General features: G+C 40.9%; 1 protein-coding gene across 3 annotated transcripts in view; it reads left to right on the top strand.

Moving 5' to 3' along the window:
• The window catches only part of LOC145342911 (lysine-specific demethylase 4C-like), a 354,712-nt gene that overhangs the window by 71,398 nt on the left and 259,952 nt on the right, over positions 1-23,362 (top strand). For all 3 annotated transcript variants that reach the window (XR_013886659.1, XM_080188495.1, XM_080188496.1), the window contains exon 6: positions 19,683-19,732. Coding sequence is in view for 2 of the 3 variants with exons in the window: in XM_080188495.1 (XP_080044621.1) it covers positions 19,683-19,732 (50 nt within the window). In the remaining variant the exon portion in view is untranslated. The remainder of the gene's footprint in view (positions 1-19,682; positions 19,733-23,362) is intronic.

The following is a 23,362-nucleotide window of genomic DNA, read 5'->3' on the forward strand; positions in this document are numbered from 1 at the left end:
TGAATCATTATCTGAGTAGTAGTGAATGGAACTGTGTTATAATAACTTTGTTATTGTCAGTAACATTCCTAATCTATTACTTTTACACACCTAATGTTCACTATTTATATCTGTGAAACTAAAATAATCAGAATGTTGCATTGCATCTGTAAGTTTGCTGATGACTAATCGGAAACAATCATAAGCAAACCAATACTGAAAATATACACCAGGTGAGTGTAAGGAGAAATGAGAGGAAAAGAAATACAGGCAGGTAGTAAGAATTGGAACGGGTTGTTTTAGAGATAAGAGGATGATGTGTGCTTGCAAGTGGAGGACAAGGCTAGAATACTGGAGAAGTTCTTTGCATTAGTGTTCACTGAGGAAGAGGAATCTGACAAAATGTTGGTAGAGCAGAGATAGTGGAAGCAATCGATAGAAAATTGAAAGGGTGATGGTGTTGGCTATCCTTGCGGTAGATAAGTCATCTAGTCTGGATGGCTTGCATGCCATGTTGCAAAAATGAAAGGGCTTCCCTTAACTTTTCCAGCTTTCCTAGATATGGGGGAGGTGCCAGAGGATTGGCAAATATGATACCCTTATTCAAGAAAGGATGCCAGGATGGTCCGAGTGACTGCCGGTCAGTTAGTCTAACATCAGTGGTGGGTAAAGTTTTGGAATTCCTAATCAGGGAAAGTATGAATAGGCACTTGGCGAGGTTTGAGTTAATTAAGGAGAACCAGCATGGATTTGTAAAGGGCGGATAATACTTGACTAATCTAATTGAATTCTTTGAAGTAATGGAGAAGTTTGATCAAAGGAATGCGTTGGATGTTATGGATTTTAAGAAAGCATTTGACAAGGTGCCACATTAAAGGTTGGTTCACAAAATCAATGCTTATTGAATGGGAGGGTGAAATTGGATTAAAAAATTGGCTTAAGGATAGAGAGCAGCAAGTCATGGTAGACGGTTGTTTTTCAGACTGGAGAGTGGTGCAGTGTTCCATAAGGATCAGTACTAGGAGCACTTTGTTTGCTGCAGATTAATGACATGGATCTTGGAATACAGAGTCCAACTTCAAAATTTGCTGAAGATGCCAAACTTGGAGTGGCAAACATTGAATACGATAGGAATTGACAGCAACAGGACATATGTAGAATTGCAGAATGGGCAGGGAAGTAGCAGGTTGGATTTAATGGAGAAAAGTGTGAGGTGATGCATTTTGGCAGAAGGTATGGGGCGAAACAATATACACATAATGCCACAATTCTAAAAACTCCAGGAACAAAGGGACAATATTTGTAGGTGGCGGGACATATTGATAGAGTCGTTAACAAAATATATGGGGTCTTGGGCTTTGTAAATAGTGTTATTGCATAAAAAAAGCAAAGAAACTTTGCTGGACCTATATCCAGCTTTGTTTAGCCCCAACAAAGTCTGGTTCTGGTCACCACGCTTGAGGAAAAATGTAAAGGTTCTTCAGAGGAAGCATTGGAGATTTATGACTTCAGATTACCTAACAAGATTAAGTTGGAAAGAGTATAGTTATTCTCCTTGTTACAAAGGAGAATTGAAGGGAGGTTTGATTGATCTGTGCAAGATTATGAAAGTTGAGTTAAGATGGACAATGGAAATCTTTCCGTTAGCTGATTGTACAAGGACCAAGGATCGTTGATTTTAGGGCAGGGGAGAAGTGAGAATAGAATTTTTTAATGCAGTGGGTGGTAATGACCTGGAACTTACTGTCCACAAGACATTAAGCCAAAACTATCCATGATTTCTAAAGAATATTGAATGGGCATTTGAAGAAATAAACTTACAGGTTTATGGGGACTGAGCGGTTGGAGTGGGACTAACTAGATTACTGTGTAGGGAGCTGGAATGGACTTGAAGGGCAGCTGGCCTCCTTTTTCTGTCATATATGATACCATAATTTCCAATGTAAGGATGTGTAAGCATAAATGCCAGTACTCTGTTGTTTCTGTGTGACCTGCAATCATTCCAGCCTTGTCTACTTTAAATTCAAAAGATATAATAGCACTGCTCTTCCAATTATAGTAGCAGCAAATGTCCACAAGTCAACTGCTGTTGAACAGTGGGATCCAGAAAACGTCCTGAGATGTACGCATGCGTGGTGCTTTGGTAGAAACTTCCAACAGGCAGTGATGTGCTGCCCAGATCCCTAATATATATTTCTCTGACACGGTAGTCTTTTTAATAGAATTAACTCCACAGTTGGAGATTTGCCCTGAATTTGCCCAGAAATTTGCACCAGAATGCCCTCAAACATTTAATCACAGCTGAAGGACCTGGGTTGCAAGTGATTTACAGTGGAAAATGAACCGGGACAAATGTTTTATGTTTTAAAAAAAACCTGCTGAACAGTCCCCACCCTGAGCATCAAGTTTAGTCATACAAACGCATTTAAAAACTGGAATGAATCCAAAACCTCGTAAACTGCTGTATAAACATGTGAGAACACTCAAAACCATTTGTAACCAATTAGAAGCAAATATATAAAACAATAGAAAGTGTTTAAAAGGTTAGAAATTGTTTCTTATTTTACTAGACTACACTTGCTGTAGAATGCGCTTTACCATGTATTTGTTTTAAGTACTCTTTCAATTCATGTCAAGACTCATCCACTTTTGTTTATATTGCATTAAAAGTTATAACGAAAAGAAACAATTAAAAGTCTTTGAAAGATTAAAATTTATCTAAAAAAATGCTTAAGAACTTCAAGGCTGCTGGACTTCAGCCTTAATTTTCATGTATTCAGGCCCTGGAGGGTGGCAGGGTGGCACGGTGGCACAGTGGTTAGCACTATTGCCTCACAGTGCCAGGGACCCAGGTTTGATTCCCATCTTAGATCACTGTCTGTGCAGAGTCTGCATGTTCTCCCTGTGCCTGCATGGGTTTCCTCCAGGTGCTCGGGTTTCCTCCCACAGTCCGAAAGATGGGCTAGTTAGGTGCATTTGCCATGCTAAATTTTCCCTCAGTGTACCCGAACAAGTGCCAGAGTGTGGCAAATAGGGGATTTTCATTGCAACTTCATTGCAATGTTAATGTAAGCCTACTTTGATGAATAAATTTAAATTTAACCTCGAGGATCATTCCTTCCACTGCTGACATCAAAGAGTTCCTGTCTACAGCTTTTCTGCACCTTTTTAGTATCTCTCATGTACCCCAAAACTCCGAAGAACTAAGGCTGCAGTTCAAATCGTGGTCAGAGCTGAGGACCTTAGCCTTGCCACTGACCTAAAGAACTGCATCAGTATTTTCCGTGGTATTGAGAACTCGCTTTACAGTTGGAGCAATTTCTTCTCAGTCCCAAAGAAAGGTTTGCATATGTATAGCACTTTTCAACCACTGAATGTCTCAAAGTGCTTTACAGTCATTGAAGTACATCTTGAGGTGAAATCACTGTTGTAATGCAGGAAACAAGGCAGCTAATTTGCAGTCAACAAACTCCCACACGATATCTAGATTATCTGCTCTTTGTGATGTTGATTTAGGGATAAATATTGGCCAGGACTCTGGGGAACTCTTTTACACTTCTTCAAAATCTTTTTGTATCCATCTGAGCAGGCAGATGGGGGTCTCAGTTTAACATATCACCTGAAATTTGGCACTTCTGACAGTGCAATCCTCTGTCAGCACTATACTGGAAATAGCCTTGATTTTTATGTTCAGGTCCAGGAGTGCTTGCTAGAGGAGGGTGCAGCAGGAGCAAATTGATATAAATTTACAATAAAAAAATGAATAAAATACATGAAGTATTCTGGTTGTCAGACTGTCTTTACGCATGTTTGAAAGTCTCAGAATTAGATATTTTTGTCTAATATATAACTGGAAGATATTGGCAGTCTGTGGTAGATATTGTTGCAAATATATAGTTAAGCACATTAGTATCGTAATTCGGATGTGGTTGTCTGGATAACATTTCATCGTATTTCTGACCAGTGCTGGCTGTCAATTTTAAAATTCTCATCCGTGTGTATGAAGCCCTCTGTGGCCTCGCCTCTCCCTGCCCTCCAGCCCTGCAATGCTTTAAGATTAATGCATTCCCACAATTCTGAATTTTTGCCTATCCCTGGCTTCTTTTGCTACGCTATCAACTAACTGCCTTGGCCTTATATTCTGAAATTCCCTCTTCAAACCTCTCTACTTCTTTCTCCTCGAGGTTGCTCCTTTAAGATTTACCTTCTTGACCTGTGGCTAGCTATTGTTATATGCTGTTGCGGCTTGGTATAACTTACTGTTCAGTAACATTCCAACGATGCACCTTGGGTCATTTTACTAGTTTTAAGACTTTATAAAGGCAAGTTGTATTGGTTCAGTACCATTGGTGTTGTACTTCAGAGCTTCATTGAATGAATTGCCCCTTGACGTTCAATGGCATTATCACTGCTGAATACCCCACTTTCAAAAACCTGGGGGCTACTGTTGACCAGAAACTGAACTGGAGTAGCCATGTTAATAATGTGATTAGCAGAACAGGTCAAAGGCTAGGAGCCCTGTGGCGAGTAATTCTCCTCCTGACTGCCTAAAGCCTGTCCACCATCTTCAAGGCATAAGTCAGGAGTGTGATGGAATACTCTACACTTGCCATGATGAGTGCAGCTTCAACAACACTGAACAAGCTTGACACCATCCAGCCTACTTAATTGGTATCTCTTCCACAAACATTCGATCTCTCCACCACTGAAGAACAGTGGCAGCCATGTGTTCCGTCTACAAGATGCATCGCAGGAACACTAGGGGGAGCACTAGGACTAGGGGGCACAGCCTCAAGATAAAGGGGGGGCGGTTTAGAACGGAGTTGAGGAGGAACTTCTTCACTCAAAGGGTGGTGAATCTCTGGAATTCTCTGCCCGTTGAGGTGGTGGAGGCTGCCTCGCTAAATATTTTTAAGACGCGGGTTGATGGGTTTTTGATAAGAGAGAGGATTAAGGGTTATGGGGAGAGGGCGGGAATGTGGAACTGAGCCACGACAGATCAGCCATGATCTTATTGAATGGCGGGGCAGGCTCGAAGGGCCAGATGGCCTACTCCTGCTCCTATTTCTTATGTTCTTATGTTCTAACACACCAAGGTTCCTTAGACAGCACCTTCCAAACACATGACCATTACCATCTAGAGGAAAAAAGCAGCAAATACCTGGGAGCACCACCACCTGGAGGGTCCCCTTCAAGTCACTCGCCATCCTGACTTATCGTCATACCTTCACAAACTTCACTGAGTCAAAATCCTGGACCACCATCCCTAACAGCAGAATGGGTGTACCTACATCTAAGGGACTGCAGCACTTCAAGAAGGCAGCCCACCATCTTCTCAAGAGCAACTAGGAATGAGCAATAAAAGCTGGTCTAGAAATGGACATACATACCCCATAAATGAATATTTAAAAACAAACTTAGTCATAGAGTTTTGCAAAACAGGGAGATAAGGTGGTTAAGAAGGCATATGGGATACTTGTCTTTTTGGCCTTGGCTTAGAATATAAGAGCAGAGAAGTTATGATGGAGCTGTATAAAGAAAGAGGCCCATCGAGTCTGAGCCAGCCATCAAGCACCTTTCTATTCCAATCCCATTTTCAAGCACTTAGTCCATGGCCTTCTATGCTATGTTGATTCAGGTGCTCATCTAAATGCTACTTAAACGTTGAGAGCTCTTGTCTCTATCTGTCTGGCAGTGAATTGTAGATTCCCGCCACCCAAAAAAAATTTGAATTTTTCCCCAAATCCACTCTAAAGCTTCCACCTCGACCTTAAATCTACACTCCCTGATCATTGACCCCTTGATTGTGGGGCACATTTCTTCCTATCTACATCCCTCATAATTTTGTATGCCTCAATCAGGTTCCTCCTCAACCTTCTCTACTCTAAGGAAAACAACCTCAGTGTAACCAGTCTCTCCATCGCTGAAACATTCCAGCCCAAGCAACATCCTGGTCATTCTCCTGTGTACCCTTTCTAGTGTAATCACATCCTTCCTATAGTGTAGTGACCAGAACTGCACATAGTATTCTATCTGTGGCCTAATGAGCATTTTATGCAGCTCCATCATACCCTCCCTGCTCTTATATTCTATGCCACGGCTAATAAAGGCTTTATGCCATCTTAACCAGCTTATCTCCCTGTCCTGCTACCTTCAGGGATCTTTGGACATCATGCCAAGGAACCTCTGGTCCTCTGTGTATTCCCTTGCTTTGATAGTCCTCCCAAAATGCATCACCTCATACTTTTCAGGGTTGAATTCCATTTACCACTGTTCTGTCCATCTGATCAGCCCATCCATATTGTCCTGTGATCTAAGGCTTTTCTCCATGCAATTTACCACACCATCAATTTTTGTGTCATCTGCGAACTTACTGATCATACCTCCCACATTCACATTTAGATCATTAGAATCGTAGAGTCCCTCCCTACACTGCAAAAGGAGGCTATTTGGCCCATCGAGTCTGCGCTGACCACAATCCCACCCAGGCCCTATTCCTGTAACCCTACGTATTTACCCTGCTGGTCCCCCTGACACTGAGGGACAATTTCGCATGACCAAATCAACCTAACCCGCACATCTTTGGCCTGTGGGGGGGAAACCGGAGGAAACCCGTGCAGACACAGGCAGTGACACAAGCCGGGAATCGAGCCCGGGCCCCTGGCACTGTGAGGCAGCGGTGCTAACCACCGTGCCACCCCATTAACAACAAGCAGCAAGGAATTCAGCGCCGATCTCTGTGGTACACCATTAGACACTGGCTTCCAGTCATAAAAACCTTTGACCATTACCCTCTACATCCTGCCACAAAGCCAATTTTGTATCGGGTTTGCCAAATTATCCAGGATCCCATGGGTTCTTACCTTCTTGATCAGTCTCCCATGCAGGGCCTTGTCAAAAGCCTTACTGAAGTCCATGTAGACTCTTATCAACTGCATTGCCCTCATCTGTACACCTAATCACCACCTCAAAAGATTCAATTAATTTTGTTCGACATAACCTCCCATGATAAAGACATGTTGCAACCTAAATCAGTGTTCATCTCCATTCAGTTGGCAAGCGTTAGTACTGGAGCCAGTCTTTGCCCAGTCTTACATATTTGTGTTGAACATTGACAAGCTTACACCTTCTAACTCGACCACCCACAACTTCAGTAAATGTTTCAAATTTATATCTGCTCAAGTGAAACCCCAGATAATGCCCGCTATCTGCATATAATTTAATACAATTAATAATTAGTATGACAGCTGGAGTGTACTTTTATACTTGGGGGCTATGATAATACTGACTGATCCTAAAGTTGCCTGTTGGGGTTTCTATTCGTACGTGATGCCATTTATAACTGATGATATCTATCGATTATGTTGCACAATATACAGTACGTGAAGGTAGCTTGTTACGGAAAATGAGCAGAGGATTTAATGAAAACACATACAGAGATACACCTTTCAGCTCAGTCTTTGTGGACTGTACGCTGAACTGCTGTTCCCCCTTGAGAATGCATATATAATCCTGTGGTTTGAAATGCAGTGCTTCATTGCCATCTACTGGATGATATGTTACACGACAAAGGATCTTTTAACCATCAAATCCACTGAAATACCAGAAACTGCATTCTGGCTTTCTTAAAAAGCATTTCAAATCCTTTTTTCCCAGCTTCTGTTCAAGCTATTGTTTTAGGAAGCACAATTTTCAGCACAAAAATAATGTCCAAATCATTTTAAAACACCGGTGATGGAAGAATAGCAAATTATTTATTTTTTACGTGGTGAATACCAACCTAAAGCACCCCAGACCAGCAAGCAGAAAAATTACCTAATATTGGTCTCAAGCACCTTATGAACAAATGCAAACCATAATGTCTCTGCTTTCACACTAGCTGTTAACATATGAAAAGGATGAAAGAGACCATCAGGAGCACAAGACACCATTTCTTTTTGTTGTTGACTGCATGTGAAGAGATGAACAATAAGTGAGAAATCTGTCCATTTGAAACAATGAAGAAGGGGCAAAGCCACAAAAGCTAGTGGCATTTGCTATCATATAAACTTGTTGGACTTTAATCTGGTGTTGTGAGACTTCTCACCATGTGAAACAAAAACAGATAAAGCCAGAGATACTCAGCAGGCTGTGCAGCTTCTGTGGAGAGAGCCGACAAAATAAGGCAATTGATTTGCTATCTGTGCTGCTTCATAGAGTCATAGAGGTTTACAGCATGGAAACAGGCCCTTCAGCCCAACTTGTCCATGCCACCCTTTTTTTAAAAAAACCCCTAAGCTAATCCCAATTACCTGCATTTGGCCCATATCCCTTTATACCCATCATACCCATGTAACTATCTAAGTGCTTTTTAAAAGATAATATTGTACCCGCCTGTACTACCTCTGGCAGTTGTTCCAGACACTCACCACCTTGTTTGTGAAGAGACTGACCCTCTGGACACACACTCCCCTCACCATAAACCTATGCCCTCTTGTTTTAGACGCTCCTACTTTTGGGAAAAGATATTGGCTTTCTACCTTATCTATGCCCCTCATATATTCTTTCAAAAGATGCTGCCTGAGCTGCTGAGTATTTGTGGCATTTTGTCTGTTTCCTCTTGAGGGGCACAGTGATTAGCATTGCTGGTTCACAGCTCCAGGGACCCGAGTTCAATTCCCAGCTTGGGTCACTGCCTGTGCAGAGTTTGCACGTTCTTTTTGTGTCTCTGTGGGTTTCCGCAGGGTCCTCCAGTTTCCTCCCACAGTGCAAAGATGTGCGGGCTAGATTGATAGGCCTTATTAAATTTTCACTTAGTGTCAGGGGGACTAGCACGGTAAATATGTAGGGTTATGGGGTTAGGAGCCGGGAGAGATTGTGGTCGATGCGGGTTTCTGTACTATAGGGACTCGACGATTCTATGATATGTCAGAGTATTTACAGTTGTGAATTCCTAGCGAACTGTATTTGAAATAAATGGAGATTTGACAATAGTTGGAATTTTGGCATTTATTGCGAAAGGAATAAAATAAAAGTAGGGAATGTTGCTGCAACTGTGCAAGGCATTAGTACGACCACACTTGGAGTATTGTGCACAGTTTTGGGCTGTTCCCTGAACTGTGCATTGGAGACGCTTCAGAGGAGGTTCACCAGGTTGATTCCAGAGATGAGTCTTATGAAGAGAGATTGTGCATTTTAGGCCTAAACACTCTTGAGTTTGGCAGAATGAGGGGAGATCTAATTAAGGTATGTAAGATGCGAAAAGGGATTGACAGTGTAGACATAGAGAGGATGTTTCCTCTTGTGGGGCAATCTAGGTCAAGAGATCATAGTTTTAGAATGAGGGGTAGCAGATTTGAAACACAGATGAGGAGAAATTACTCCTCTCTCAGGGTGGTGATTCTGTGGAATACACTACCTCAGAGTGCGGCAGATGCTGGGTCATTGAGTAAATTTAATGAAATGATATTATAATTATGGAGAATGGGCAAGAAAATGGAATTGAGACACAAGATTAGCCATGATTGTATTCAATGGCGGAGCAGACCTGAGTGGCAGAATTGACTACTCCTGCTCCTAGTTCTTGTGGTCTTAAAAGCAAATTCTGCAGATGCTGCAAATATGAGATAATAAGATGCAGAAAATACTCAACAGGTCAGATAGTATTTGTTGAGAGAGGAACAGTTAATGTTTCAGATTAATGTCCTTAATTGGAATTGGAAAAAGTTAGATATGTGATGGGCTTTAAGCAGGTACAGGGGAAGGGGGGAGAAGAATAAAAGGGAAAGTCTGCAATAAAGTTTAAAGTTTATTTTATTAGTGTCACAAGTAGGCTTACATTAACACTGCAATGAAGTTACTGCAAAAACCCCCCTTGTCACCGCGCTCCAGCGCCTATTCGGATACACCGAGGGAGAGTTTAATATGGCCAATGCACCTAACTCGCTCGTGTTTTGGAGGGAACCCACACAGACACGGCGAGAATGTGCATACTCTCACAGACAGTGACCTAAGCGGGAATTGAACCCAGGTCTGTGGTGCTGTGAGGCTGCAGTGCAAGCCACTGTTCCGCCTTAGAGTGTGATAGAAGATAAAGAGGTATTTGGTGGCAAAAGAGATGACGGTGGTATATAAAAGGCATAGTAATGGGGCGAACAAAGAAACAACGGATGAGTCTGGAGGAGGTACAAATAGCATTCACCGAATCAAGTACAGCTGCTGCCTGGAACAAATGGAAGGAAAGGCTCATGATCTGAAATTGTCCAGTCAAGAAGGCCGTAAAATGCACAATTGAAAAATGAAGTTCTGCTCCATGACCTTCATTGGAACAGTGTAGGAGGCCAAGGACAGAGCAGGAAAGAGGAATGGAATTAAAATGACTAGTTCAAATGCCAAGCTTAAACACTGTATGAAGGTGTTCTACAGAGCTTTAATCGAATCCCCAGTGTAGAGGAGACTGTGCCGTGAGCAGCTTATATCATATCCTAAATTGAAAGAAGTAAGTAAATCACTGTTTCACCTGGAAGCAGTGACTGGGGCCCTGGATTAAGGGAAGACAGGAGATAAGAGGGTATGCGTTTGCAAGGAAAGGGGACAAGGTGTTTGGATGATTGATGAGTGGACTGGGATGTTGTGGAGGCACCAGTCCCTTTGAATTCCTGAAAAGGAAGGAGAAGATGTTTTGGTGTTAGTATCACACCAGACGGAAGATGAGCCTTCAAATGTGGAGGCTGGTGGAATGGAAGTTGAGGACAAAAGAAATCCCATTCTGGTTCTAGGTGTGAGAGAACCGGGTGAGGGCAGAAGTGAGGGAAATGAGACTTTCAGCTGCTACTTTTGGATTCAGAAGCTATAATAAAGGATTATTCTCCACCATCTTCTGTGCATTTTTCCAAAACAACCCTCTTACCCCGAAAGTAACCTTAGTTATTGACCAAAAATGTGGAATTGCTCCATTATTAACCGTTTGATCATTTTCTGGTTTCCATTATGAAACTTAGCAAAGAGAGGACACACTGCGTTTTGAACCTAGCTATTTTAAAATCCAAAGAAATGAACACATGGTAGCATAGTGGTCCTCGTACTGCTCCTCACAGGTGGAATGTTCTTTCGGAGAGTTGGTGCAGACTTGATGGGCCAAGTGGCCATCTCCTGCACTGTAGGGATTCTGTGGTTCTTGTTACCACCAGTGTCCTCGCTCAGCTGCATACAAGTGTCTGCAACAACCTGGACGCGCAATAAAAAGAAACATTGGTCACCACTTGGTATTCCCTTCACTGAAATCCCAGTGACAACAGTGTGCACTTTTGGGGCATGGCTGGATTGTGCTCTAATAAGAAACTTCAGCTTCTAACTCTAGCAGCAAGAGTCTTGCTAATCTGTGTGTCATGGGCCGTGGGAGTGATGGCGCGGACTGCTCACTGCTGGGTGCGAGTAAGTATTCAGATATTTGCCTGGGGTTTCTTCTCCTCTGTGCTTCAGATTTCTTTGCATTTAGTTTCCTTGCAAGCGTTGCATTTGGGAAATAATGGCTATGACAGACAGAGGACACAGTGTCACCCAGACTGTAACAATATAATGCAGTCACCGGAGTCACAATATACCACAATTTTGAAATATTTTGCTTCCTTTCTTGAAAATTTATATCTTGATGTTTCTTATTAGAGCACAATCCAGCCATACCCCAAAAGTGCACACTGGTCACCACTTGGTATTCCCTTCACTGAAATCCCAGTGACAACAATATTTCTTTTTATTGCGCGTCCGGGTTGTTGCACAGTCACTTGTATGCAGCTTAGCGAGGACGCTGTTGATAACAAGAACCACAGAATCCTTACAGTGCAGGAGATGGCCACTTGGCCCATCAAGTCTGCACCAACTCTCTGAAACAACATTCCACCTGTGAGAAGCAGTACAAGGACCACTATGCTACCATGTATGTGTTCATTTCTTTGGATTTCTTTCTTTGAAGAGCAGCATATGTTCATAACCCCAATGGTACTAATACCACCTATATTTATAGGATTTTGTTAAAAGCAGAGGAGATGTAAGCTGGTTAGCAGGTCAGTCAACAATAGTGGCGTTTACATTTCCTGAAGTTTTAATCCTTTCTCTGCATAGACGCTGCCTGACATGTTGGGTATTTCGAGCATTTTTGTTTTTATTTCAGCTTTCCAGCTGCAGCCTTCTGCTTTTGTAAATTGGTTAGACTGTGCCTGAAAGCACATTTTGATCATTACTGATTTTTAAAAATATGTATTTTTTAAGAAGTGAAAATACCTTCAATTGAGAAACAAGAACAAATTAAATAAATATAGGTGTTTTATTTAAAGAAAATGCCTGGTTTCTTCATGTGGAACAAATTGATTTCTGTTGCAACGTAAATGGTATCAATTTGCCTCCTTTCTGTAAATACAAATATCTCCTTGCATTTATATCTTGTATGTAAGTGAAGATAAAAATAATTGAAAGAAGAAATGGCAAGAAAGCATTCAGTAGTTAGGTCCTGCATGTTCTCTTATCTAGAAAAGCAAATGGTCTTCTGCATTGAAATAACGTTTTCTTGTTTGAATTATTATTATCTTGTCACCACTTGCTTGCGCTAGGTATTAGTTATGTAGCATTTTGTAATCAGTCTTTATCTATCATGGTGGCATTTCATTATTGCTGATTGAAATCAGTGTACTTCCCTGTAGCATTATTGACATAGTGTGAATGTCTTAGATGTCTGCAGGTCTTTGTTATGGACTGATTTACTCCAGTATTTTACATTGCTGATCTTGTTGAGTACCTTCCATTCAGTTGACTTATTTGCTGAACAGGTGCATTTGCTTTGGAGGGAAAGACCATTGGGTGGAGTAATTGTTTTAGATGGGATTGCTGTAATTTATAATCAGGTTATCGTTCGTGGATGAACAGATACACACACTAAATACAGAAAATAACGTCAGATGCAAACATTCCCCAGCTAGTCCTCCACAGGAGTGACTGGTCCTATCCACATTAAATTTCACAGTTGAATCTTTAATCCCACATCTATGACCCTCATTCTGATGAACATTTTTAAAAATCTACCTTGTCCCCCTTTTCATGTATTTTAATGTCCTCCCTAGTGCTGTAGCTTCCTCTGAGACCTTTGTGCTCCTCCAATTCTGGTCTCTTGTGCATTGCCAAGTTTCTTCGCCGTACCATTGGCAGTCATGCCCCCTGCTATCAGCCTTAATGCCTGTAATCTCCTCCCTAAACCTCTCCAGCTCACTACCTGTCCTCCTTTAGAGCATACCTTAAAACCTACCTCCTTGACCAAATATTTGGTCAGCTACCCTCGAGCTTGTTGTGGTTCAGTGTTATTTCATGATGCTCCTGCGAACTTCCTTGGGACATTTCGCTATGTTGAAGACACTATATAAATGCATATTGTTCTCTGCGAAGGAGACTAGATTTTCAAGTCAGTCTTTGTATTGCCTTTTTTCATATTAGGAAACTATGGTAGTGAATCTGCACTCTTTCTAAAGCCTAAATACTGTTGCTATGGCATGGTGCCCGTGACGGCTCTAAATAAGATATTTTTAAGATTTCATACAAGTCTTTGGCGTGCTGCCCAGGGCGCCTCTGGCATGCTGCCCAAATCCGATGCTGGGGTGCAAGGAAGTTAGAAGTGCTTCTGAATTCTCTGAGATCCTGGGCTTCATCTCGTGGCAGAAGTTGGTTAGTGCAGTTAGTCAGGACTTGAGTTGCTACCTGCACAGATCTCCTCTTTCCACTAGGCGGAGTTCGATCAATTTAAAAATACTGTGTACCGTGATGAATATTGTAACTGACAAAATTTTGGACATTGTATTTCTTTTGTTTTACTTTGCAAGTTATTTCAGCTAGGGATACATGGTTTGCACATACATGACATAGTATGTCAACTTGTATATTTATTTTTCTGGGCAAGAAATGTCTGAAGTAATGTAACTCTGGCTTTAGAATTGATTGCTATGGGAACATATCATTCACTTAAAGTTGTTTACTGAAAGGCTCGATTTTCAAGAATGCAACCACAACTTAAGTGGGGACTTACTGTGGTTTCATTGAATTCTTTGATGTAGTATGAATTCTTTGATTAATTTTGGTAGGACAAACTTGAATGCGGATTACAGGGTCAATGGCTGAGTTCTGAGGAATGTAGAGGAACAGAGATATCTTGGGGTTCGTATCCACAGATCTCTGAAGGTTGCCACTCAAGTGGATAGAGCTGTGAAGATGGCTTATTGTGTGTTAGTGGTTATTAAAGGGGGTTTGAGTTTAAGAGTTGTGGGATTATACTGCAACTATACCAGACCTTGGTGAGACCAGACTTGGAATATTGTGTGCACTTCTGGTCATCTCACTATAAGAAGGATGTGGAAGCATTGGAGAGAGTGCAGAGGAGATTTACCAGGGTGCTGCCTGGTTTAGAGGGCAGGTCTTATGAGGAAAGGTTGAGGAGCTGGGGCTTTTCTTTTTGGAGTGGAGGAAGATGAGAGGTGACTTAATAGAGGTTTATAAGATGATGAAGGGGGTATATAGAGTGGACGTGCAGAGACTATTTCCTCGGGTGGATGTAGCTGTTACTAGGAAGCATAACTATAAGGTTCATGGTGGGAGGTATAGGAGAGATGTCCGAGGTAGATTCTTCACTTAGAGAGTGGTTTGGGGTGTGGAATACACTGCCTACTGTGATAGTGGAGTCAGACACTTTAGGAACTTTCAAGCAGTTATTGGATAGGCCCACCAGAATGATAGTGAGTGGGATAGCTTGATCTTAGGTTTGGACATAGCTGGGCTCAACATTGAGAGCTGAAGGACCTGTACTGTGCTGTACTGTTCTATGTTCTGTGTAACAAAGAATGTTAGTTAAGTAGTGCTGTATATACTGTGGACCACACGTGAACTTCTGGATGTTATTCGGAAGTGCCACACAGGAGGCTTATGGTTAAAGCAGAAATCTGTTGGGGGGGGGGGGGGGGGGTGTCAGGGGACAGTGATGATATGAACAGCAAACTGGTTCAGTGACAAAGTAAAGGGTAGATGGATGTTATTTGAACTGGAAGTTGATTTGGAGTGGTGTTCCTAGAGGATCAGTTTTGGGTCCATTGAAATGGAGAATATTTACTGTACAGATGGAAGCCATTTGGCCCACTGTGTCTGTGCTAGCTGTAACAAAGCTATCCAACCTTAATCCCACTTTACAGCTTTCGCTCTGAGTGCATATTTTTCAATGAAATGGGGGTTTCTGCTTCGGCCACACTAAGTCAGTGGGTACCAAAACCCACCATCCTCTGAGCAAAAAGAACTCTACTCAATTTCCCTCCAACTCTTCTACCAATTACTTTGTGTCTGTGCCCCTCTTTTAGTGACCTGTCTGCTAATTGAAATAGATCCTTTCTATTCATTCTCTCTGGGTCCCTCATAGTTTTATATCCCCCAATGACCCTCTCCTCCTCCTCTGTTTCAAAGAAAGCAAATCCCGCCTGTATAGTCTTTCCTTTTAGCTGGAAGTCCCTATTCCTGGCAGCATCCTCATAAAGCTCTGTACTTTCTCTAGTGAAAACACACCTTTTTGTTGTGTGGTCACCAGAACTACACACAGTACTCTAGCTGTAGGAAAATTAGGTTTTTACATAGTTTCCAGCATAACTGCTTGGGTTCCATGTCTTGGGTAATAAAGGAAAGTATCCCGTTATGCCACGCCAAGGATAAGCACTCCAAGGTTCCTCTGATTCTCTATACTTAGTCTCCTGCCATTTATTGTGTAATATGATGCCTTGTCTACTTTCCCCAAATGCATTCCCTCACACTTACCTGGGTTGAATTGTATGTTACTTTTCTGCCCTCCTGACAAATCCACTGATATCTTGCTGCAATCTACAGCTTTCTCTCAAGCACAGTAGAACAGTGGTTAGCACTGCTGCTTCACAGCACCAGGGACCGAGTTCATTTCCTGGCTTGGGTCACTGTCTGTGTGGAGTTTGCACATTCTCCCCATGTCTACATGGGTTTCCTCCCACATTCTGAAAGACGTGCTGGTTGGGTGCATTGACCTGAACAGGCGCTGGACTGTGTTGACTAGAGGAATTTCACAGTAACTTCATTGCAGTATTAACGTAAGCCTTACTTGTGACTAATAAATAAACTTTAACTTTAAACTTTTCTTTCTTTCTCAGTGTCAATCACAGTCAGTTTTTGTGTCATTTGAAAACCTCTTGATCATGCCACAGTGTTTAAATCCAAACCTTGACACATACCCCGAACACAGTAAGAAGTCTCACAACACTAAGTTAAAGTCCAACCAGTTTATTTGATAGTAACCCCGAACAACGGGAGATATGGTCCTAAGCCCTGTGGAACCACACTAGAAATGACCTTCCAGCCACAAAATCACCATCCACTATTACCCTTTTGCTTCTTGCTGTCGAACCAATTTTAGATCCGATTTGTCACTTTTGCTTGGATCATGATCTTTTCATTTTTTTGACAGCCTGTCATATGGGACCTTGCTCAATTCACTGTTGATTATGGCAAATATGCCACCCTCATCGACCCTCCTTATTACCTCAGAAAATTTAAACAAGTTAGAGATGACCATCCCTTTACAAATCCATGCTGATTGTCCTTGATTAATTCACACCTCACACATCTCAGCCTAGTAAAACTGGCCTTTCCCTAATTTAAAACATTTACTCTTGGAAAATGAAGTAGATCATAACTGCATGAAATCTGTCTGGAGTATGATCACCATCACTGAAATGCTCTCCCACTGATAGTCCTTCCACCTGCCCAGCTTCATTCTCTAAAACAAAGTCCTGAACTACTGCTCCTCTTGTTGAGCTTGGCCAGTATTTAATAAAACGCCCATTCTGAGTGCATTTTCAAAATTCTGCCTCCCCTATGCCTTCTAAACTGATTATATTCTAGTTAATAAAAAACTCCATTATTACAGCCTTTATCACTCCTGTATTTCTCAACAACTTGCCTACATATTTGCTCCCTATCTCTGTCTGACTACAAACCAAGCAGTGTGATTGCCTCTTTTTGTTCTCAGTTCAACCCATGTGGCCTCATTTGTTACTCATTCTAGCATATCATCCTTCTGTCAGTTTTGATTTGTTTCTTTCACCAATTTTGCAACTTTGCTACCCCAATTTCGAATTTGGATTCGAACGCCACTATGCTCTGACCAAGGCCGCAAGAAACTACAAAGGATTGTTAACATAGCCCAGTCCATCACACAAATCAGCCTCCCATCCATTAACTCCGTCTACGCTTCCCGCTGCATCAGAAAAGCAGTCAGCAAAATGGAGGACCCCATGCACCCCGGACATACTCTGTTCCTCCACCTTCCGTCGGGAAAAAGATGCAAAAGGCTGAGATCACATACCAACTGACTCAAGAACAACTTCTTCCCTGCTGCCATCAGACTTTTGAATGAACCTACCTTATATTAACATTATCTTTCTCTACACCCTAGCTATGACTGTAACACAATATTCTGCAGCCTCTCCTTTCCTTCTCTATGTACTCTATGACCGATATGCTTTATTTATAAATGTACAAGAAACAGTACTTTTCACTGTATACTAATAGATATAACAATAATAAATCAATGATTAAATGGCTTAAGAACCATTCAGTTTAAGGGCAATTTGGAATGGCCAACAAATGTTGGCCTTGCCGGAGACACCCACATCCATGAAATAATAATTAAAAAAAAAGTTTACAGCACCAGTCACTGAACAACTTCATTGTCTACATTTGAGCCTTTGTATCCTTGGCCTTCAGGCTTCCATTCTCCTGCCAAATGAATTTAAACCCCAATTGCATGAGTACATGACCATATTGGCCCTGTTCCTGTTGAAGTGTAACCATGTAGATGTCCCACCCGTCCCAGAATTGGGATTAATTCATACCTTTCTGAATGACGAAAGTTACTCTCTCGGAAGTCTTTCCAATAGCTTGTCCACCATCGAGATTCAGCTGACCGGTATGTAATTACTTGCTTTACCCCTGCCTCATTGTTTAGACCTTCTCTATAGAGGACCTACCCTCTAAATTCATGAGAAATAAAAGTTAAGTGTGAGGGACTAAGATCTCACCTTGTCTAGAATTTTAATAAAATATATAGAGATATGCTCATTGTTATCTCGGAAAAAAAAATTCATACTGTTCAAAGACCTGAAATGTCTGTATCTCTGTCTGACTGTGACACTGAACAAAAGAAACTACATGGCAGTATTGGACATTGTTACCCCTGAAGAGCCACTAACTACGCTTTGTGGCACAGTGGTTAGCACTGCTGCCTCACAGTGTCAGGGAGCCAGGTTCAATTCTGACCTTGAGTCATTGTCTATAATCAGTTTACATGTTATCCCCATGTCTGCATGGGTTTCTTCAGATGCTGCAGTTTCCTCTTACACTCCAAAGATGCGATGATTTAGGTTGATTGGCCATGTAAGGGGCGGGGGTAGCAGGGCAAATATGTGGGGGTTGCGGGGAAGGGGTGGGATTGTTGTCCATGCAAGCTTGGTGGGTTGAATGGCTCTTGCTGCACCATAGGGGTTCTATGATTCTGTGATTCTGAGATGTGGAGGCAACATTGCGACCCTCCACACCCATTTTGAGCATCTGCAAATAAACTAATCCTCTGAATCCATCTTATCTTGGGTTTGCTGTGAGGTCATTGATAGAAATTGAATCGCACCAAAACCAAGGATCTGGGAAATATATCACAGCACCGCAGGGGCTGGGGTGTATTATAGACCCCAACAATCACATTTTGATTTAATGTTTTAAGTTTCCTTTCGACTTTGTTTTTTGTTCAGGCTGTCCCTTTCCTTTTGGGGGGCTGCCCCTTTTAATTTGTCCCTAAGTTAATTTGAGTTCATTTATTTGGTTGGTGTCAAAAGAGATACCACTGCTTATATAGAGGGTGGTGAGAGGAGAAATGAGTGCTTTGTAAATTAACTCCTCCTCCTGCTGGTAAAATAAGACTTCACAAATTTAAAGTTTACCAAATCTTAAAATATTAGCCTGTAAACTGAAATTCCTGATTTTTGTGAGTTGAGAATGAAAGACACAACTTTGACCTGCAGAAATGTTTTGGACTCAGCATGTTAAGTCCATTTCTCTCTCTCCACAGATGTTGACATATAGAAAGAAGGCTGAAATGAGGTTTTCATGGAAAATAAACCTATTCATTTAAATATAAATAAGTAGTACATTGCCATGCTTTTACAGGTTTTTCTGGTTTAAAACAATTGATGTAGAAATGTTTTCACCGAATTACTATCCATGCAGAAGTGAATAATGTGTGTCAGCAAGTTGGTGCCAGATTCAACATAGCTTCAGCTGTTTGTGGATCTGACTGAGCGATACAAGGCTGTATAATAGCTGTGGTTGCTGATAATTAAAACGAATAAAGCAGAATAATTGATGCACATGAAAAATAGCACGGTTTTTGTTTCACTTTTTAACACTGGAATGGTTACACCAGCACTTGTAAGTTGTGTATGAAAATATTTATTAGTCTTGTAACTTGTGAAGTGTTGCATGTTCAGTGGTTTTATAGTTGTCTTGGTAATGTTGAAAAGTATTGCTGTTCTGTATGCTTTTGTTATACTTAGTCTTGGGTCCATGTTAAACTACAGGTTAGGAAACTAGATCTGAAGAGGCTGAATTGACTTCCATTATTTCATTTTCAGGTATACAGTACCTCCAGAGCAAGGGAAGAGGCTGGAACGTCTTGCACAAGGTAATGCTTTGAAAAAAATTGTTGCCATGTGTTTAGTTTTCAACTAGACTTTTCATTTTATTTTTGAAATACGCTGGCTTTAGTCCTTCTTTTGGCCCCGACCTATAACTTTTGTCAAGGATGGTGGGGATAGGGTCGGGTGGGAGCATCCTCCTGGACATCTTTGTCTTTTCGATGATTTTTGATAACTGCAGGTAGTGTAAATCTCTGGTATTAAAGCATCAATGATAACGAGATGGGATTTTGTTACAAACATGCTAATTTGATTGAATTTACTTCATGAAAATTAGATGTATTTGGGTTCCTAAAATGTGTTACCTAAGGATGAAAAATAAATGGTGACTCATGGTACTTGAATGTTGCTTGTGGTGTAGAAGAATGGAGCACTGAGTTCTGAGTGTACAGTTTCCATTTTTATTCCGCAATATGTTTAATTGACCCATTGGAAACCTAGTAGGCTGGTGGACAATGCTATGTGCTTCTGTTTGTGGCATCTATTTTAATGCATGGAAATTTGGGCCCAGGTTGCATTGCAAGTACAGCTTTTCTTTTTCATAGGTACTTCATTGTTTAAAAATTCATTCATGGGATTTGGGATTCACTAGCTAGGCCAGCACTTATTGCTCAGCCCTAATTGCCACCAAGAAGGTGGTGGCAAGTTGTCTTCTTGAACTGCTGTGGATAATATGGTGTACGTATACCCACAGTGCTGTTAGGGAGGGAGTTCCAGGATTTTGACCCAGCGACAGGGAAGGAATGGTGATATATTTCCAAGTCAGGATGGTGAGTGGCTTGGAGGGGAACTTCCAGGTGGTGTTCCCATGTGTTTGCTACCCTTGTGGGAATAGCATATGAATTTAAAATTGCTTTTGGATTAGCATTTTGGCACTATGCCACAGTTGAAAGTCTGTCAAAGAATATGTTTTTGCTAACCTAACATTTGAAAAATATCGAATTCTGAAAGAAGTGTTCAAAGTGCAAATCTGATACATTTGTATGAACTAAATTTGGCTTAATTCAGAATTGCAGTTATTACATAAAACAAAATATGTTGGATAAATCTTGTAAAACTCAAAATCACGTAAATTTAATGTTTATTGAGGGCATTGCTGGCTATTAGAATAATAAAATCTAAACCCTTGAGCAGTGACTCGTGGTATTTCTATTTCTTAGTCCAATTTAAAGTATTTTAGCTTTTTGAAACAACAAAGATAGCTGTGCATTTTGAAACATTTTGTATGATCTCAGGATGTCCCTAAGCACTTTACAGCATATTAAGTACTTTCTGAAATGTAGTTACCATTATAATGTAGGAAACAGCAACAAATTAGTAATGATGTAATGGCCAGATAATTTGTTTTATATTTTGATTGAGGGATGAATGTTGGCCAGGATTCCAGAAGAATTTTCTCTGTTTTTTGCCAGTGGATTGTTTACCTCTACTTGATGTTAGAAATGGGTTAACAGACCTTCTAATTAAATTCTAATTTGATGTCAATTAAGCAATAGAAGTCAATGATTTGTAAAGGGGTTACAGATGGCACTAGGGTTGATGTAGAATTGTATGTGGAGTTGGATCTGAGAAACAAAGATAGTTTATGAAGAAGCAGAACTTGTGTCTCCTTTATTGAACTGCAACCTAGAGGCTGAGTTGAGAGGGCAGACGAGCTCTCGGTTTAATGTTTCATCAGAACGATGGCATCTCACTGTAGCACTCCCATACTGAAATGATCACCTAAATTATGTGCTCAAGTCTGTGCACTAGAATTTGAACCTGCTACCTTCTAGCTTAGATGAAAGTTGAAGTTTGTTTACTTGTCACAAGTAGGCTTACATTAACACTGCAGTGATGTTTCTGTGAAAATCTCCTAATCGCCACACCGCAGCATCTGTTCACGTATAAAGAGAATTTAGCGTGGCCAATGCACCTAACCAGCACGTCTTTCAGGCTGTGGGTGGAAACTGGAACACACGGAGGAAACGCGTGCAGACATGGCAAGAATGTGCAAATTCCACACACACTGACCCAAGCCGGGAATTGAACTTAGTTCCCTGGTGCTGTGGCAGCAGTGCTAATCACTCTGCTGCTATACTGCCCTGACTGTGCTACCTCTGAGTTACAGCTGACATCTTGTGAAAAATAATCAGCTGTCGTTGTTTTGGCTTGTTCTTGTCTAGTTCAAAGGAACTTGTCTCTTCAATACTATAGTGCTCAAGTGGAAATGTGTGTTAACGTGCTTTCCAATTATTTCCCAAACAGTAAGTTTATTTTAAAAATTAATTACAGCAGGCAGAATATCCTTAAAATAAATTGAAATACTGTGGATACTGGAATCTGAAACAAAAGCAGAAAATGATGGAAAAACTCAGCGGGTCTGGCCGTATCCATGGAGAGCGAAAATAGACTTAACATTTTGAATCGTTTGACCCTCCTTCCCTGCATGGAGTATAAATAAATAGGAAATTTTACAGTGCTGCCCTTAGACAGTTTTGGGAATAAATTGTTTCCAAAGTCCTTAAATAAAGCCGATTATGCATGTGTGTATTTGTATATATGTGCATGACTCATTTTGTCATTTGAGTCAGAAGGTCATGAGTTCAAACTGTGTTCTTGAGACAAAGGTGCCTAATCTGTATAAAAAGTATGTACAGTATTAATACTATCGAGTGTTGAAATATTGGCTGAATCATTAAAAACAAAGCCCTGCCTGTTCTCTCAGGTATTGGAATGACTTGAAGAGCAGGGCAGTTCTCCTGATATCTTGCCCAGCACATATTTTTCAACTGACATATCATTGCAGTTAGGATCTTGTTCAACATATATTGTCGGCTGTTTTTCTTTCTATAAAGTTTCCCACACGCCAAAAGTTCTATAGTGGCTGTAAAATAAGTTGAGACAACAGGGGAATGTAAAAGTTACACCAATGCAAGCTTGAGCTCTGTTTTATACATGATACACATTTGTATTTTTGTATATGGTGTACATGTGTAGCATTTTAACACAATGCTCTACATATGTTGTGCCACATATTGTCTAATGCAAATTGTTTGTAAAGCTTGTGGGAGGGGAATAAAGAAGTGCAACCAGAAAATGTTATTTCTAATGTAAAGAAAAGACTCTATAGAGACGGAAAGGACAAGAATTGCAATGTCACTTCAAGCTGCATGGTCTCATTGAATGTTAAATTGACATTTCAACTTGGTAGCCTTAAACGTCCTTAATCCTTATTTTTAAATGCCGTGTAATATATTTTGTAATTAATTGGATGAGAATCAGGTGGGTTGAACATCAGATAGGTGATCTGCTCACCCAGATTGCTATCCAGGCAGTGAATTAGAAATGTTTGGTATAGATCTTTAACATGCGGACCTTAATAAAAGAGCACAGCTTCTGAATTTGTGTGAGCAGTGGCACAGGAGCTTTACTTTCCTATAACAACAGCAAATGGCCTGCATTTCTTCTCTTTGATGCTTTGTGTTACATTCATATTTTTGTGTAATTCTTTTGATTTAAAAGTGTATAAGGAGCAAAAGCAGTCATTTACGGTGTTTGGAGAATTACTCCAGTGTCAAAATATCTGCAACTCTTCATTGATTTCAACAAAGTCACTGTTCATAGAATCATACTGT

This window comes from Carcharhinus amblyrhynchos, chromosome 5 (genome assembly GCF_965287045.1).
Source record: "Carcharhinus amblyrhynchos chromosome 5, sCarAmb.v2.hapA, whole genome shotgun sequence".
NCBI lineage: Eukaryota > Metazoa > Chordata > Chondrichthyes > Carcharhiniformes > Carcharhinidae > Carcharhinus > Carcharhinus amblyrhynchos.